The sequence below is a fragment of the Pantherophis guttatus genome, chromosome 7, assembly GCF_059756535.1.
Source record: "Pantherophis guttatus breed Tessera chromosome 7, ASM5975653v1, whole genome shotgun sequence".
NCBI classification, from domain to species: domain Eukaryota; kingdom Metazoa; phylum Chordata; class Lepidosauria; order Squamata; family Colubridae; genus Pantherophis; species Pantherophis guttatus.
In genome coordinates, this window is record NC_142069.1 from 37,418,303 (window position 1) to 37,435,367 (window position 17,065).

Sequence of the window (17,065 nt, forward strand, 5' to 3'; positions counted from 1 at the left end):
GCCTTAAATATTCTATTCTTTTCAAATAATCAAAAATAATAACCCCGTTTCTTGACAGAACAACCAGCTAGCATTGTCATGGGAGATGTGCACTATAACATTAAAATAAGAGCACTGGACAGATTTTTCCCCTTACATCTGTAGCCTACTACTGCCAGTTTACAGCAGAGAAAACATGTGTTTAATATACATGCAGGCATTTGGTTTGGCCCTAAATGAACATAGTGATGCTATAATTACTTTTAGGAACAATAGAAGCAGTAGTAAGAGCATCAGTAATACTGTTAGCCTGTCTTTTAGCACATGGTGCAATCAAAGAGATGAACAATAAAAGCAAAGCATATACAAACTATTGGAAATCTATTAAAGTAGATCATTCTGAAAATACTTGGCTGAAGAGGACTGTTACATCCTAAAAAGCAGAAAGTAGAGCTTCCGGTTGATGTCACGGCGATACAGACGCAGGGAACGGGTCTCTGTGTCCCCTACGCTGACTTCTTCATGTTCGTGGGCTCCAAGAGGAGCCAAAGCCAGGGAAGCAAAGAGAGACACCCTGAGAGGTCGAGGAGAGTCGCAGCTCTCCTGTCAGCCCCGGGGTTTCATTTCCCACTCAACTATGGCAAGAAGAAGAGGCAGCCTAAAGATGACCACCACAAAGCTGGGACAGCCGATGAACATCTAAGACTGGTGTTGGAGCAAAGTAGGTGAACAGTGAGTAGAACTGGAGGAGGGGATTTTTCTTTTACCTTAAATTTAATCCCAAGGAACAATTTAGAATTATTTGCTCAGAATCATCTGTCAAAGCGGCATCTAGGCATTCTGAGAAATCACCAAACCACCAAACCAGAAGTGAAGGGTGCAGGAGTGAAAATAATAAACTTCGAAATTTTGAAATATACAGAAAATTGAACCCTTAAGCTGGGAAGGCATGGTACTGGGAAGGCAATTTTAAAATGTTGGAATCATTTATTTGCAAAACTTATTCTGCTTTTATAATTCTTCTATAACTAAAAGAATGCTGGAAATGTGGTGATATTGAAATTTAAGCTGAGAATGCCACCTGCTGACAAAAGGGAAAATTACAAGTCTGGAAATTAGTGTATATTACAAATCTGGAAATATCTATATGAAAGTGTGTGAAAATTTCTATTGGATTACTTTTAACCACCTTATGACTACTGGATTATTGGAGACCCAAGTATAACTTCTGGGACTACTTAAATGGAACTGATCGTTAACCTATGGGACATAAAAAATTGAAACTAGTGCACTCCTTGAAGGGTAATTTAAAGATTGAATAAATAGTTCTTGGGCTGCTGCATAAAAATTGAATTTTTTAAAACAAAACAAAACACTTAATAAAGAAGAGATGAGTGGAATTGTGAAGGAGATGGACTTACTTTTTCAAAATACAAAAGCATCATGGAGAAAGGATTTAAGGAGATTATGGAAAAAATAGAAAATACCATACGAGGGATGATGAGTAAAGACCAAGACACCCAGGAAAAGGAGGAGTCAACAGAAGGAATGAAGAAGACAAAGGGGAGGCAACAATGGAAATAATAATGATTGATGAATTAAACCAGGGGGGAAATATATTGAGAGTGGGAAGATATGTTTGAAAGGAAGATACGGGCCTGGGTAGAAATGTTAGAAATTAGGCAGTGGAAGAGGGTAGGGATGGGAGGAATACCCAGATTAAATATCCAAGAAGCAGGTCAAGATTTGAGTCCAAATTTCCATTACTAAGCAAGACACTTAAGTCAGTTTTGCTGCATTTTATGATTTTTTTCGGCACAGTTGTTAAGCAAATCAACGATAGTTGTTAAGTGAATCTGGCTTCACTCATTGAGTTCACTTGTCGGAAACTGGCTGGAAAGGTTACAAATGATCATGTGACCCTGGAATAGTGCAATTATCATAAATACATGCCAGTTGCCAAGCACCTGAATTAGTATTAATGATGAGATCCATATTCCTCATTGCATTACACAATCTAATATTTGTTGCAAATGGTTTTTCAGCCAAAAAAATCAGCAGCATCTGTAGAAAAATACATCCATGCCCCCCCACCACAGTGCATCTTTAATGCTACCAAAAGCATTTTGTATATTTATTCATGAATATATTAAAGAGTAAAGATAAAGGGTAAAGGTTTCCAGGCGTATTTGAGTCTAGGGGGCTATGCTGTTACTTTCCCACTGAAGTGGCACCTATTAATCTCACTTTTGCATGCTTTCAAACTGCTAGATGGGCAGGATCTGGGGCAGGAACGAGAGCTCACCTGTTGTGAGGTGCTCGGATCTCAAACCCAGACTGTCAGCTTTCCAGCTGACCAGCTCAGTGCCTTTAACCCCTGAGCCATCATGCCCCCTCTATTAAAGAGTAAAGTTATTGCCCATCCCTGGCTATTTCCTGCTCAATCTCACCTCATCTAATTTATAGCCATGCATATTTTTCTTCCATCTTCTTCCAATTCCTTCTCTGATGCCATGTTTCAAAAAACATTCCATTACTTTTTCTTTGAATTGATAAGGAATAAACTTTTCTCACATTAAACAATAAACTTTTCTCAAATTAAACAATATTTTTCTCACATTATACATTTCTCAATGTCTGACTAAACAACAAAAATCTAATCTACATAGACCTATCTCCACATAAATATCATACTTCTCAAATGTTACTATTACTTTTTGTCCCCTTTCAATAATAATTTTGCCACATTACAACCTTTCTTGACATAATTGTTAAGTGAATCAATTGTTGTTAAGTGCAGTTGTTAAAATTAGTAACAGAGTTAATTGAATATGGTTTCCCCATTGACTTTTCTTGTCAAGTCACAAATAGTGATCACCTGACTCCAGGACACTGCAACCAAGTATGCACCAGTTGCCAAGTATCACAATTTTAATCACATGACCATGTGTTGTTGCAATGACTGTAAGTGTGAAAAATGATCAGGGCTCACTTTTTTCAGTGCCGTTGTAACTTCGAACGGTCACTAAACAAATGGTTATAAGTTGAAGATTACTTGCACTGTCATATATTATCTACAACCATTGGGTTCACAAACCACACTTTTGAAGAGCAAACAAGCAACAACATTATATTATATAGTATGTAAATTTAGATTCCATAGATGGGACAAATCCTTCATGGGAGCAAATCTTTCAGACTCGTACATTCTGTGTGGATTTGTCCCACTGTCCCAACCTCTTCCCATTTTCCCCAGGCCTGATATTATCTGATGCTCCCCATCCAAACGTTAACTAGGCTCCACTTTGTTTAGTTTGGCAAATTAGCTAAACCAGACGCTAGTTTATTGAATAAACTGCTACATCATTCCTAAGGCCCCCTGCCCCACAAATAAAGACTGTCGCTGTGCTTATCAGCTAAAGAGGCTGGTTAGTGGCCGGTTAGTTTGCGACTCAGCTCGTTTTCCAGCTCCGGATTGTGATTTCGCTCAGATCCAGCGCGCTACACTGTGCGAATCCTGGTAACTGATATGAGTAAACCATTGTTCAGACTACCCAAGACTACCACAGAGAGGAAACACGACTCGAGAGACGCGGAAGGCTCCCATTGTGACAAGCTTCACCAACAACAGTTACGCACGCCTCCGGTTCAGGCACGGCCAGCGTACGAGGAATCCCCGCCGCAGAGGAGCTGCCCGAGGGAGCCGCGGCGTGACGCGCCGAGGGGGCGGGGCTTGAGAACCCCAGAAGCCCGAGGCGCTTAAGATGGCGGCTCCTGGCGAGGCTTTCTGGCGAGGTCGGCGGGTGCGCGAGGGAACGAGTAGCTGAGTGGCTTCGGCCACCGACATGGCTCGGGCCGGTCGGGTGAGAACTGGCGGACTTTGGCGTGTCTCCGTTTTCCTGGCGGTAGCGGGGATCCCTGGGGTGGGGGGGTGGGACAGCCGGGGGCGGGAAGGAGGTAGGGGATGCCCGTTGCTTCCCACTGACCTTTGGCCCTCCCCATCTCTCGGGCAGCCCCGTCCCGGTCCCCGATGTTGACCTCCTCGAAGAAGCTGGGCGAGGAACTCCTCTCCCGCTGGCCCGGGAAGCCGCCTTCGCCTGTATTACAGTTTTGCCTCCGAGGTGTGGAGGAACAAGGCGAAATCTGGTGGCGCCAGAAACTGACTTGGGAGAGGAGTCCGGAACTTGGAGCGGGTAAATTTTTCTACCTGTCTTCTACTAATCCACTCCGCTAATTCTCATTTTTCATTCTCACTCTCTTCTCTTTGCTCCGTCCCCCCCCCCCCGTCGCAGTAATACAGAGGGTGTTTAAAAAACAACAAAACATTGTTGAGCATTATAGGTTAAAGCCGTTTTCGGCTACTGAAATGGTTGGCTAATAAGGAAGTGTTTAAAACTTTCCCATGTGCGTTTATACATCGCGCTGTGTTCTGGAAAGCCAGCAAATATGGAGTTTGTTCAACAACCCATAGCATAACAGGATGAATGAATCCAATCACGGTGTTACTCTTGCTTTCTTTTTATGGGTTAGCTGTATCCTACGAGAAAGAGAGAGAGTGAAAGAAGGAAGAGTTATCAACCGATTAAGATTTCTGCCGGCAGAGTAATAGAAATAAAATTCTGGAGAAAGTAGTTGCTGCAGTTAAAATATGTTTGTACTGTTGGTAATGTCTAAAAATTAGTTTAGACAGAATTGTGGTTCGATATTAAATTGATTGCCTTTTTCCTGGAAACAGGGTCTTCCTCGGGAATCTTTGTTTTGGAAGTTGACATACTGATTAAGATGAACTTCAGGCATTTATTTGATGGCTAACTCAGATGAGATAGATGCAAGATTAATAGTCAATATACAATGGAAAATAAAGGGAGCATTAATTTACCTGTTCTCAGGATTATATTATTTGTAAATAGGACAAATGATCTTGAGTATGTATCTAAATGCTGTGTTTTTATATATAATTTTCTGCAGATAATATTTAATACAATGAACAAATCTTATAAAAGATAAATAAGATTTATTTTAAGATAAATAGACAAGTTGGATTTGATACTTTATTCTGCATGTATCTCATCCAGTAGCTGCTGTGAAGCAAAGTAATTAACAAATCTGCTAACTGCTTAATGTGAGGATGCAGTTAAATTAACTCAGGATGAAATAAACAATATATTTTTAAGTATCTCATTATTTCTGGAATTGGAATGCATTCTGTATTATCCAGCAAAATAGCAGGATTTGGGTAAATTGAGCACATACCTTCATGACAAAGCTGCTGTACCACAGGAAGCTCTCGTGACCTAAGCTTCAGAGTCCTGGGATATTCCAATGGTGCATCTCCAAACCTCAGCATCCTGGGAAATGGTCCAGCCCAGTCCCACCTTTACCCGTCCTTGCTACCTGCACTCGAAGTCCAGCTAATATCTTCTTCCTTCCACTGCTGATGAGGCAGTCCCATCCTGGAAATCACGTGAGCCATCTTCCCCATGTCTCACTAGGAAACCATCATGCATGACCTTGAAAAGAAAGTTTTGCGGAGCCAGCAGCTGTCTTGCTGGGCCGAACCAGGCATGGTTTGTTAGCAGTGGGAGCAAGGAAACAGAAAAAGGTCAGTTAGGATAACACGCTGCAGAATACAGACAGAATACAGGCTGCAGAACGGCTAAAAGAAAGTACCCTGCAGTTGTTAGTGTGGGTGGGCTGCCAAGTGCCTGAATTCTGATCCCATGACCACCGGGGGAAAAAGGTAGTAAGTCCTTTAGTTCATTGCCTCGTCGCTTTGAATAGTGGCTGAATATGTGATCATAAGTCAAGGACTTCTTATATTAAATAGGTTCGATTCTTGGGAATAAATAATGTTTGAATGAAGTAAAGTTTTACTGTGCACTGCTGAAGCACCAGTATCAACAGGCTTAGGGGAATCTTGATATTTGCAAACATTTTTTAAAAAAAACAAACAAAAATAGCTGAATGATTATGAAACTATGAGAAAGGATATAATAGGAAATTGGGCAAGTAGTATGGAATAAACTGGCTGAAATCTAAGCTGGAGCACCTAAATAGTAATGTTTAATTGAGGCTCTTGTTCTCTTAGATTTCTCTATCAGAGAAAGTGTGTTGGTCTGCAATGTCCCTGCCACTGTGAAATGTAGGCAAAACAGTTTGTAGGCAAAACCATTCATTTTTAACCTCCTTCTCAGAAATCCCATCCGACATGATTGAGAAAGACAATGTGCTAAGATAAAAGTAGGGATACAATTTTAGGAAATTTTAATAATTTGGTTGGATATATCTATGGTCAGGATGGCCCCTCATATCAAACTTAGATCCCATATTACAATTTAGGCAGGTTTAGTGGTTGATGGTTTGCTTTTGAATAAATCATAAAACTGACTTTTTGATTAAGAAAAAGGGGGTTAACCAATACTAATTTTTTAAAACCTCTCTTGTAATAGCGGCCATTTCAGAATATAAGCTTGGCCTCTAGCATAAGAGCAATAAGGATTTCTAATTATTGGATCTCCCTCCCTCCCTCTCTCTCTCTCTCTGTTGATTTTAGTCTTTATGATATAAGTCTCTGTGTAACTCTTACACAGAGTTACACTGTGGAACAAAGTGTTGTTTTCACCTCGGACCATTTTCACAATAGAAAGAATTTTTTTTACCATGCAACACTGCTTCAAATTTGGATGTTTTTACATAGCTTCCTACAGACGGTTATGAACATATATACATTTATCTTACTTTCTTTGTCTATTGATCTAAAAGTCTTAATGGTTTAATTTTTGTGGCATGATACTAAAAGCACTTTCCCCCCCTCATTTTCAGGTGAAAATGCAAAACCTAAGAAACTGTTGGACTGATGAATTTCTGTAGTATATTCTCAACATTGTGAGATTGACAATGGATAAATGTAAGCATGTAGGACGACTGCGGCTTGCCCAGGACCATTCAATTGTGAATCCTCACAAATGGCATTGTATGGTATGCAATACTACAGAATCTGTATGGGCCTGTCTTAGTTGCTCTCATGTTGCTTGTGGAAGATATATTGAAGAACATGCACTAAAGCACTTTCAGGAAAGCAATCATCCAGTAGCATTGGAAGTAAATGAGCTGCACATTTTTTGCTACCTTTGTGATGATTATGTTCTTAATGATAATGCAACTGGTGACATAAAACTTTTACGAAGTATACTAAGTGCAATCAAGAGCCAGAATTATGACTGTACTACTCGGAGTGGTAGGATTTTGCGATCTATGGGCATAAGTGATGATCTTTCACATAATAATGCTCAGGCTTTGCTTCGAAGTCAAGACCGGATGTTCACAGCCCTATGGCACAGGAGGCATGCATTAATGGGCAAAGTATTTAGAACTTGGTTTGAACTAACACCAACTGGGAAAAGGATTTTAGAAGAAGATAAGCTGTGTGAACAGGCAGAAGAAAGACGAGTCAATGCTAGAAAGAAAAGAGAAGAGCGAAAGCGCCAATTGAAGGAGGAAATGGAAAAAATACCACCAAGGAAAAGCTTTCGCTTGCAAAAACAAAACAAAGAATCTTCAGTCTGTGCACTAAAAATGCCTCAAAACTTGGGCTCTGATATAGAGCTAAAAGTAGCAGCTACCTCAGATGACGTAAAGTTAAAAAAAATTAATGACTCTCCAGCCAAACGAAGACCTACTATGACTCCTGGTGTGACAGGACTACGAAACTTGGGAAATACTTGCTATATGAACTCAATTCTTCAGGTATTGAGTCATTTGTTCATATTTCGGGAATGTTTTTTAAAGCTTGATTTAAACCAAACACAAGAGTTGTTAGCAGTTGCCGCCAGTGGCAAAACAAGATCATCTACAAAGCAGCCTCTATCTCCTAGCTTTGATGTTCAGGAACAGAAAACCTTTGTTAAGGACCAGACATTTTCCACAAGGCGATTTAGTACATCATCAGGTTTAAGTGGTGGTGGATCAAGTAATAGAAATATGGAACTTATTCAGCCCAAGGAACCAAGTTCAAAGTACATTTCTCTTTGTCATGAATTACATACTTTGTTTCAAGTTATGTGGTCTGGCAAGTGGGCATTGGTGTCTCCTTTTGCCATGCTCCATTCTGTGTGGAAACTAATCCCAGCCTTCCATGGTTATGCCCAACAAGATGCTCAGGAATTTCTTTGTGAACTTTTGGATAAAGTCCAACAAGAATTGGAGACAGTTAGAGCAAAAAGCCCGGCCCTCATTCCTGCTTCTCAAAGGAAACTCATTAAAAACGTTTTGAATGTGGTCAACACTATTTTTCATGGACAGCTTTTAAGTCAGGTAAATACTTTAGAATTAAGATTATTCGGTGAGTGATTGATAGAAAATTCAGTGTAGTATAAGATTGCAGACTGAACTTCCTGGCTGTTTTATGCCAAATAAGAATCCAATTTAATATTATATTTTGAGTAAGCAATATTTTGTACTGTTTCAAGCAGGCTTCTGTCACTGCCTGCTACATCACTTATTTCTTAAATTAAGAATTGTCTTTCTTGCAGTTCTGTCAGCATATTATGATTGTATAAAAAGGTTTGTGTAAAGACATAGTTACGCAGATTCCCATTAATACACAAGCAGAATGTGTTTAAAAAGACGACATTACTTGTATCAATACTCTTACACTGTGTCACAAGAAAGTATAACTGACATCAACCCAGTATTTCTCCTGGTGCAAGGACAAAGATTTTTAAATTATTTTAATCTTTTTATGTCCTTTGCTGTTTGAAGGATTTTCTGCTTCTAAAGTTGTTATATACTGCTCAAAAAAATAAAGGGAACACAAGCAGAAGACATCCGAGGTCTGAATGAATGAAATAGCCTTATTAAATACTTTGTTCGTTACATACAGTAGTTTTGTGTTCCCTTTAGTTGTTTGAGCAGTGTATAAACTACTGTATGTAACAAACAAAGTATTTAATAAGGCTATTTCATTCATTCAGATCTCGGATGTCTTCTGCTTGTGTTCCCTTTATTTTTTTGAGCAGTGTATTTAATATCATAGAAATTAATTTTAATTTTACTTATATTGCACAGGGATTCTCTCTAGATGAAACTTTAGAACTATAAGTATTTCTCAACTTAGGACCACAATTGAGTCCAAAATTTATGTTACTAAGTGAGACTGTTGTTAAGCAAATTTTACCCCATTTTACAGCCTTTCTTGCCACTGTTATTAAATGAATCACTGCAGTTGTCAGGGTTCCAAGTAAGACCCCAACGAAAGAAGACTCCAAGGCTTGAAGTTCCTCAAAGTTCCATTTTATTAGAGATGTCATATTGGCACCTCTGGGAAAACCCGAATCTGAAAGCTTCCAGGTTTTACCCACCCAAAGGAAAGTCCAAGTCCCTGCCTAGCACCCACATGCCCATCACATCATCCAATCAAATCACCATCCCAACTGGAGATGCCTCCCAGTCACACCCCTCCAGGTCAGGGCAAGATGTCCTTGACTCTCTGAGAAAGGAATGTTGTTATGACTATATATCACCCCTGCTCCATACAATCCCTCCTCCCAGTTTCCCACAGCACTAAATGTGGCAGGCCTGAAGGCCCAATGCAAAAGATGGATTCCAGGCCTGACAGCAGTTGTTATATTTACTAATACAATTGTTAAAAGAATCTGGCTTCCGTATTGACTTTGTTTGTCAGAAGGTCGCAAACGGTGATCACATGATCCCAGGACATTGCAACTATCATAAATATGAGTCAGTTGCCAAGCACCTGAATTCTGATCATATGATCGTGGAGATGCTACAATGGTCATAAGTCATTTTTTCAGTGCCATTGTAACTTTGAATGGGTACTAAATGAATTGTTGTAAGCCGAGGACTACCTGTATTTTAACAAATATAAAAAAAATACTTGTTGTTTAGTAAAGATCTTGAGGTAATTTCAAAAGTGAAATAAAGTATAATTCAGTAGAACAAGTAAAAATAAGCAACAGTATTTCCATAATTTAAAGCTTGGTTAAATGAAAAATTACTTCCATTTAGCAGATTGAGTATTTAATCCTGTTAGAGCTGTGTTTGTCTATGATGGTACCACCTTTTCCAACTAAACAATTTTAACTTAGCTTAAGCTTAAGCTTTTATAAACTGTAGCTCACTTACATCTGATGAAGTGAATTGCAGTTTACAAATTTACACATTTTAATAAAAGTATGTTATATTTTTTCTTACTTCTTACGTAATATAACAATGTATATTTAAACAATGTGCTGCTTTGAATCAGTTTCTAAAATCCATCTTGTCAAGCTCCCAGCACTTTGATTCACAATTCAATTACTCCAAAAGGTCTTGACTTGGTATTGGAAACAAGGGCGTTTGATGACATTTGTATAGAGATTCCCCCAGTTATTTGCAAGTGACAGCATATGCTGAGCCATCCATCTCTGTTTTGTTATACAAGAGGACCCATGGAATCATGGATGCAGAGACTTGCAAACCACGACTATAACTCTTCACATTTGTAAAGACAAATAGTTTATGTGTTAAGCAAAGTTGCTGTTTAGTTGGTGGTCTGCCTAGGCTAAATTGCTAAGCAAAATCATTACTAAAGTCGGTAGTTAAAGCTAGGATTTTCAATATGAGCTCAGAATTAGTTTGCTCAACCTCACTTTGCATGCCTTGAATTTTTTATTTGAAGGGTGAAGAGAAACAATTCATAATGCATGTAATAGTAAATATATTTAAACTATAGCAACATTCTTTATATTTTCTATAAGATTTTAGTTATATATTGTACTTCAGAGAAGAAATATAAGAGTATTGAGATCTGAAATGGACCCTGTGCTTTGGATCCTGCTTTGGCATTCCTGCTGCATCAATCATTAGTAAAAAGTAATGTCTTTTCTGGGCTTGCACATCTCAGGAAACTATGCATTTAAGATGGGGAGGTGATGAAAGGCAGCCAACATGCGATTTACACTTTCCATAAGATTTCCTGAATGCCAGTATTTCCTAAGCCATGAATCTACCATGTAGGCTTAGGAAGAGAATAATGTAAGGAGCTGCCATTAGGTAGAATAAAGCGCCCACACCGGATCTAAAGCAATTTGTTCTCTTTAGATCCAAATATTTACACCATACAAATATCCAAATAGTTCAGACTACTGTATTCTTTGTCATCTTAATTTCAATTAATTTATTCTTCAGCGGTCCTTCAATTAGCCTTTGGGGCTAAAAAAAATAGTGTTTTGTTTTGTACAAGTTTCCTACAGTGATGTACAATTATAGTATGCAGTATATATATCTGCATTATATCTTTATTGCAAATTTTCTGGGTTAGTATGAATTGGGAACTTAGTGAAATGTGCGGATCCAAATATACTTTGCCCAGTTCTGATTAGGCTTTTTCTACTAAATATAAGTTTTTAAATATACAGTAGTATGACATTATATGACTTCTTCTTTAAAACTGTACTTTGCTATAATACTACTAACCCTTCCCTTTCAAAGATAAACTATTTTGAGAGGAAAGCTAGTCATACTTTCAAATTTTGATTTAATCTTTAAATGGCAGTGGATCCACTTGAAATTAAGGATGAGGCTCCTACAAGATGACAAAGAAAACAAGTAATTTCTCTTTGCATTGTTTATTCATATATAGTTAGCTGTTTTAAATTCTTAACAAAGAGCTGGAAATTCAAATTAACTGATGGTTTGTATTGACAGGTAACATGCCTTGCATGTGACAACAAATCAAATACTGTAGAACCTTTCTGGGACTTGTCATTGGAATTTCCTGAAAGATACCACTGCAATGGGAGGGAGGCAACCTGTCAGTATCCATGCTTGTTGACAGAGATGTTGGCCAAATTTACAGAAACTGAAGCTTTAGAAGGGAAAATATATGCCTGTAACCAGTGCAACAGTGAGTAACGACTGTATGTACTCATGGATCTGATTTTCATATATGATGATAACTATCTAATAGGGTTATTTTAAAAAATTGTTACCTATGTGAGCTTTTTTAATAACAGAACATGAAACAAACTTTGTGCTTACATTAGCACAAATGGCTATTCTTTACATTTTGCATGCTTACCTGTGAATAGATACTGCAATCTAAATTGTATCTTGACTGTTCTGCCAATCGAAATGTATTTTTATGATAGTTCTAAAGTGATTACTTCTTTCTAATTTAACTTGGTATGGACAAAAATTCTGTTACTGTATTTTGGAATAGTTCTAGAATGCCTCATTTATATTTTTATCCTGTATGTCATGAACATATTAAAGGGTATTAATCTAATTTTATAATGTGATCTGCTATAAATTAGAGGGAGGCTATTTTTCTTACAGCAAAACGAAGAAAATTTTCTTCTAAACCTGTTCTACTCACAGAGGCACAGAAGCAGCTTCTGGTGTGCCACCTACCTCAGATTCTGCGGTTACACCTTAAGCGATTCAGGTAACGTAGTAAACTGTCTCTGTGAGGTTTATTTTTTACTTTTTTTCAATGAATTAGTTCTTTAATGGTTAGCAAGCTACATTCTCTAATGGCATCTCCATCATTATGTCTAAGAAAGTAATTAAGAGATGTTTTGTAATAATTATTACAGCTGATATAAAGTGCTTTAAACATTTTACCCATTCCAAAACAAGTAGATTTATGAGAGAAAGCAAAATTGTCAATTGAACTTAAATGAAGACTTTCCATAAACTTTGAAGATGAGAGGAATACTGGGTTTTACTGATTAGATAGCTTTGTGGTTATAGCAATGGCTAGTTTATACTATTACGAAAAAGTAAAATGTTGAGGTTTGATGATAATGCTTTATCTACTGTACCAGATAGTGTTGGAAGTCTACGCTTTTTTTTTCCTTTTTCCTCTTCTTTTCTACACTTCTCTCTTCCCCTTTTCCTCCCTTTTGTTTCCTACTATTTGCTTTTGTATTTTTATATTTTATATTTTCTATATAAATAAAAATGTAAATGTTAGTTTGTTCAAAATTGTAAATCTCCGAAAGTTCTTCACAGATTGCTTTGAAATTTTGACACAATGTTGCATTCGAATACGCGTGTGTTTTTATATATCTATATTATCTAGATGTCACACCTGTGACAGGTAAAAACATGCTTTCTTGAAAAACAGTGCCATCTGTTGGACGTAAAAGCAGCACACACTATACTAAATATTGTAAAATTCCATTTCAATATTTCCGATTTACGATCCATTTACGATTTCCAAATTTCCAGTTTTACGATTCCATTTCAGTGTTTCCAATTGCATTGTTAAATTGAATTTTCATAGATTTCGATTTATTTTCATTTTGATTTAATTATTTTGTGCGACATTGCATTGGAATTGAGCTGTGCCGTATCCCTTTGTAGCTCAGGTCACGCCTACTTTGCCTCCGTCCCACCAGTCTTTTCACTTGGTCGATTGGATTCAGACCTGAGTTGCCTTTTTCTACGTTTCTTTTTGGACTTTAACGTCGCAGCACCACAATGGCAGGCGCAAGCCGGGTCTTTTCCCCTCAGCACCGCCGCTGCCAAACCCACAAGCAAAATGATGGGAAATGTCAACCGCCGCGAAGCGGCCTCCCGACTAACGGAGTATGTTATGCCGTACCTTTGGCAGGGACCCCGATGCTGCCTATGGTGCGGAGAGCTGCAAAGGTGAAGGTGGTTATACTGGCAAGCCGGGAAACCATCTCTTACACCTGTGGCAAAGTATCCTTGGAGGTGTCTGAAGACAAACCTCCAGAGCCCCAGGAACGCAAACTACCAACGGCAGCCCGGGCGGAGGCCTCCGCCAATCCCACGACGCACAGCTCTCCCAATACAAGCACCAAATAGTTAAAGTCCAAGAAAGCAATTGATTAAGCGACGTTAAAGTCCAAAAAGAAACATAGAGAAAGGCAACTCAGGTCTGAATCCAATCGACCAAGTGAAAAGACTGGTGGGACGGACGCAAAGTAGGCGTGACCTGAGCTACAGAGGGACATTATTGGCACTCAGACAAAAAATATTGTATACCCTCAAGCCTGGGCCACAGCAATGTGTGGCTGGGTACAGCTAGTAAGTTAGTAAAACTGTTAAAACATAAAAGAAGATGAGAGGAATACTATGCAACTCACTGAGACTCTTAGTGGGAGCTCTCTGGGGATGGAGTCCATATATAGATCTTGTTTAGCAACCAGAATTGGGGCCACTCCTTAAAAATTCATATTAGGCCAGTCCGCCTTGCTGGAACAGAAGAGTCTTCAGGGCATGGCGAAAGGTGCACAGGTCGGGGCTAAGACGAAGCTCTAGGGGGAGCTCATTCCAGAGAGCCGGTGCCCCCACAGAGAAGGCTCTCCCCCTGGGTGTCGCCAGTCGACATTGTTTGGCCGACAGCACCCTGAGGAGCCCCTCTGTGGGAGTGTATTGGCCGGTGGGAGGCTGTTGGTGGCAGAAGGCGGTCTCGTATATACCTCGGTCCTAAGACATGGAGCGCTTTAAAAGTGGTCACCAACACCTTGAATTGCACTCGGAAGACCACCGGGAGCCAGTGCAGCTCACACAGGAGGGGTGTTACATGGGAGCGCCGAGTCACACCCATAACCACCCGCGCAGCCGCATTCTGGACCAGCTTCGAGTGCTCTTCAGGGGGAGCCCCATGTAGAGAGTGTTGCAGTAGTCCAGACGGTATGTGATGAGGGTGTGAGTGACCGTGCGCAGGGCATCCCGGTCCAGAAAGGGACGCAACTGGTGCATCAAGCGAACCTGATAAAAGGCTCCCCTGGCCACGGCCGTCATATGCTCTTCCAAAGACAGCCGTGCGTCCAGGAGAACACCCAAGTTGCGAGCCCTCTCTGAGGGGGCCAAGATCTCGCCCCCAATAGTCAGCGATGGACCCAGCTGACTATACCGGGACGCTGGGAACCACAGCCACTCGGTCTTGGAAGGGTTGAGTTTGAGCTTGTTCCTCCCCATCCAGATCCGCACAGCCTCCAGGCACTGGGACATCACGTCAAGGGCATCATTGGGGTGGTTCGGAGTGGAGATGTACAGCTGAGTATCGTCAGCGTACTGGTGGAATATCGCTCCAAAACCACGGATGATCTCGCCTAGCGGCTTCACATAAATGTTGAACAGAAGGGGCGAGAGGACTGACCCTTGCGGCACCCCACAAACAAGACGCCTTGAGGTCGACCTCTGCCCCCCTGCCAACACAAACTGCATACCGTCGGAGACTATTTTTAGACTATTGGACTACTATTTTATTTAGTAAGATAATTTATAAAAATGAAATAAGTAACATATTCTTTCAGAATATGAACAAGAAAAAAACCTAAGTTTCATTTTTCCTCCTGTAGATGGTCAGGACGCAATCATCGTGAGAAGATTGGTGTGCATGTCAACTTTGATGAGATTCTAAACATGGAACCCTATTGTTGCAGAAAATCTCTAAAATCCCTTATGACAGATTACTTTATCTATGATTTGTCTGCTGTTGTGATGCATCATGGGAAAGGATTTGGTTCAGGACACTACACTGCCTATTGCTATAATTCAGAAGGAGGTAATTCATATAGAAAGGCAGAGATTATTGGATTTATATGAGAAATACAATTAATAAGGTTATCTTTTAATGGCAACTTTTTGGAGATGTTATAAGCAATTTTTACATTCTTGAGATTCATAATCTGGAAATCTGAAAATTATAGCATATCACATTGAAAGACAAGTCTCTCAGCTTAACTACCTTGCATGAAATCCCATTTTCCTCGAATATTAGAAACTGTTTCATATAATTATTTCAGATACAGCTGTTTCTGTATTGAACAACTTTGAAAGATGTGTGTGTGTGTCTTCATTACACTAGGAATGTTGCCTTTGTTTGCCTCTAATTACAAATCACTTCACAGAGTGAATGAAAGGTTTGTTTAATTTGGCTGTGGCCTTCATATGGAAGTGGTTGTTACTATGGCAGCGCAGTGCTGCATTAGTTAAATATTTGGTCTGGTTCAGCAGTGTTGGTTACATACTTGATAAATGTAGATTCTTAAATTATAAAAAGATCAATCTTGTGCTTTTAGAAGAAAACATCTATATTACCATTTTTATTACTCTTATTTTTGTTGTTCTAGGGTTCTGGGTACACTGCAATGATTCCAAGCTCACCATGTGCACTATGGAAGAAGTATGCAAGGCCCAGGCATATATTTTGTTTTATACCCAACGAGTTACTTTAATGAATGGACATTGGAGAATGTCAGGTCTCGACTCACCATCTGGAAAACAGGCAAATACTGAAGTTAATGGCTCCAATGCGAAAAGTGACAGCTAATTCAGAGCCAAATTGCTATGTACAGGATAAGTCTGAATTGCGTAAAAATGTACTAAATCTGCCTTCTGGAGCCAAACCCTATTACGCGTTCAGATCTTTTGTACCTTTTAAACTCATTCATGACAGTAACTTCCCAAGTTATTAGCATATATATCTCAATTGTTAAGAGAAAATTTTCCATTTGAATCTTTAAATTTTACCTCAAGCTGTTTTTCAGCATTTTAATATTTTGAAGTAGGAAACTTAGATGAGGAATATGGGTGGGCAAACTCTGGACTATTTTTAAATTAAAAGCTGTGTTTTATACTACTACTAGCAGTACCGTGGATATTGTCTGCAGGAATCTGTCTTGCTTCCATGATTAAAAGATGTGATGGTAACAAATGCTTTTAGGTTTTCTTCTGGCCATGTTAAAATGTTTTCTCTGTTCTGTAACCGAAGAGTTCAAGTAGTACAATACTTTTCACATATTATTAAAAGCACTAAATCACTAGAAAGATCAGCAAGAACATTAAAATATTATCATTCCCTTAGCCTATTTATTGCTTCGCTCCAAGTATACTGCTGAACTAAATGGAAATCTGTGAGGAAGGCTGTGTAAATGGCAATTCTAATTGCAAAAACAGCTCATAGGTTTTTTGTCACAGGTTCTATATCAAATCTACTGTACAGATAGTCCTTGACTTACAACTGGACATTTAGTGACTGAAGTTATGACAGACCCCTTCCCCCAGCAGTCAGCATGATTGCATTTGGGAAACCCAGCAACTAGTA

The 17,065-nt window shown here is 39.2% G+C and overlaps 1 protein-coding gene across 4 annotated transcripts; it reads left to right on the forward strand.

Moving 5' to 3' along the window:
* Positions 1–3,546: 3,546 nt before the first annotated feature.
* USP44 (ubiquitin specific peptidase 44) lies at positions 3,547–16,675 on the forward strand. Of its 4 annotated transcripts, none has more exons than XM_034403056.3 (7): positions 3,640–3,842; positions 3,993–4,172; positions 6,802–8,292; positions 11,686–11,884; positions 12,316–12,424; positions 15,318–15,523; positions 16,092–16,675. In XM_034403056.3, exons 3-7 carry the CDS (start codon positions 6,877–6,879, stop codon positions 16,289–16,291), a joined length of 2,130 nt encoding a protein of 709 aa, XP_034258947.1. In that variant the 5' UTR covers positions 3,640–3,842; positions 3,993–4,172; positions 6,802–6,876; the 3' UTR covers positions 16,292–16,675. The 4 variants fall into 4 exon arrangements, with proteins under 4 accessions (XP_034258946.1, XP_034258948.1, XP_034258947.1 ...); XM_087874008.1 differs by having other exon boundaries at positions 12,358–12,424; XM_034403055.3 differs by lacking the exon at positions 3,993–4,172 and having other exon boundaries at positions 3,547–3,842.
* The last annotated feature ends 390 nt before the right edge of the window (positions 16,676–17,065 follow it).

What these genes read in the sequence shown, in the direction of transcription:
- USP44 (XM_034403055.3), top strand. Translation starts at nt 6,877, where the DNA reads ATGGATAAATGTAAGCATGTAGGACGACTGCGGCTTGCCCAGGACCAT. An exon ending in TTACACCTTAAGCGATTCAG is followed by an intron (nt 12,425 to 15,317) that starts GTAACGTAGTAA and finishes TTCCTCCTGTAG; the next exon opens with ATGGTCAGGACGCAATCATC. An exon ending in TTGCTATAATTCAGAAGGAG is followed by an intron (nt 15,524 to 16,091) that starts GTAATTCATATA and finishes TTGTTGTTCTAG; the next exon opens with GGTTCTGGGTACACTGCAAT.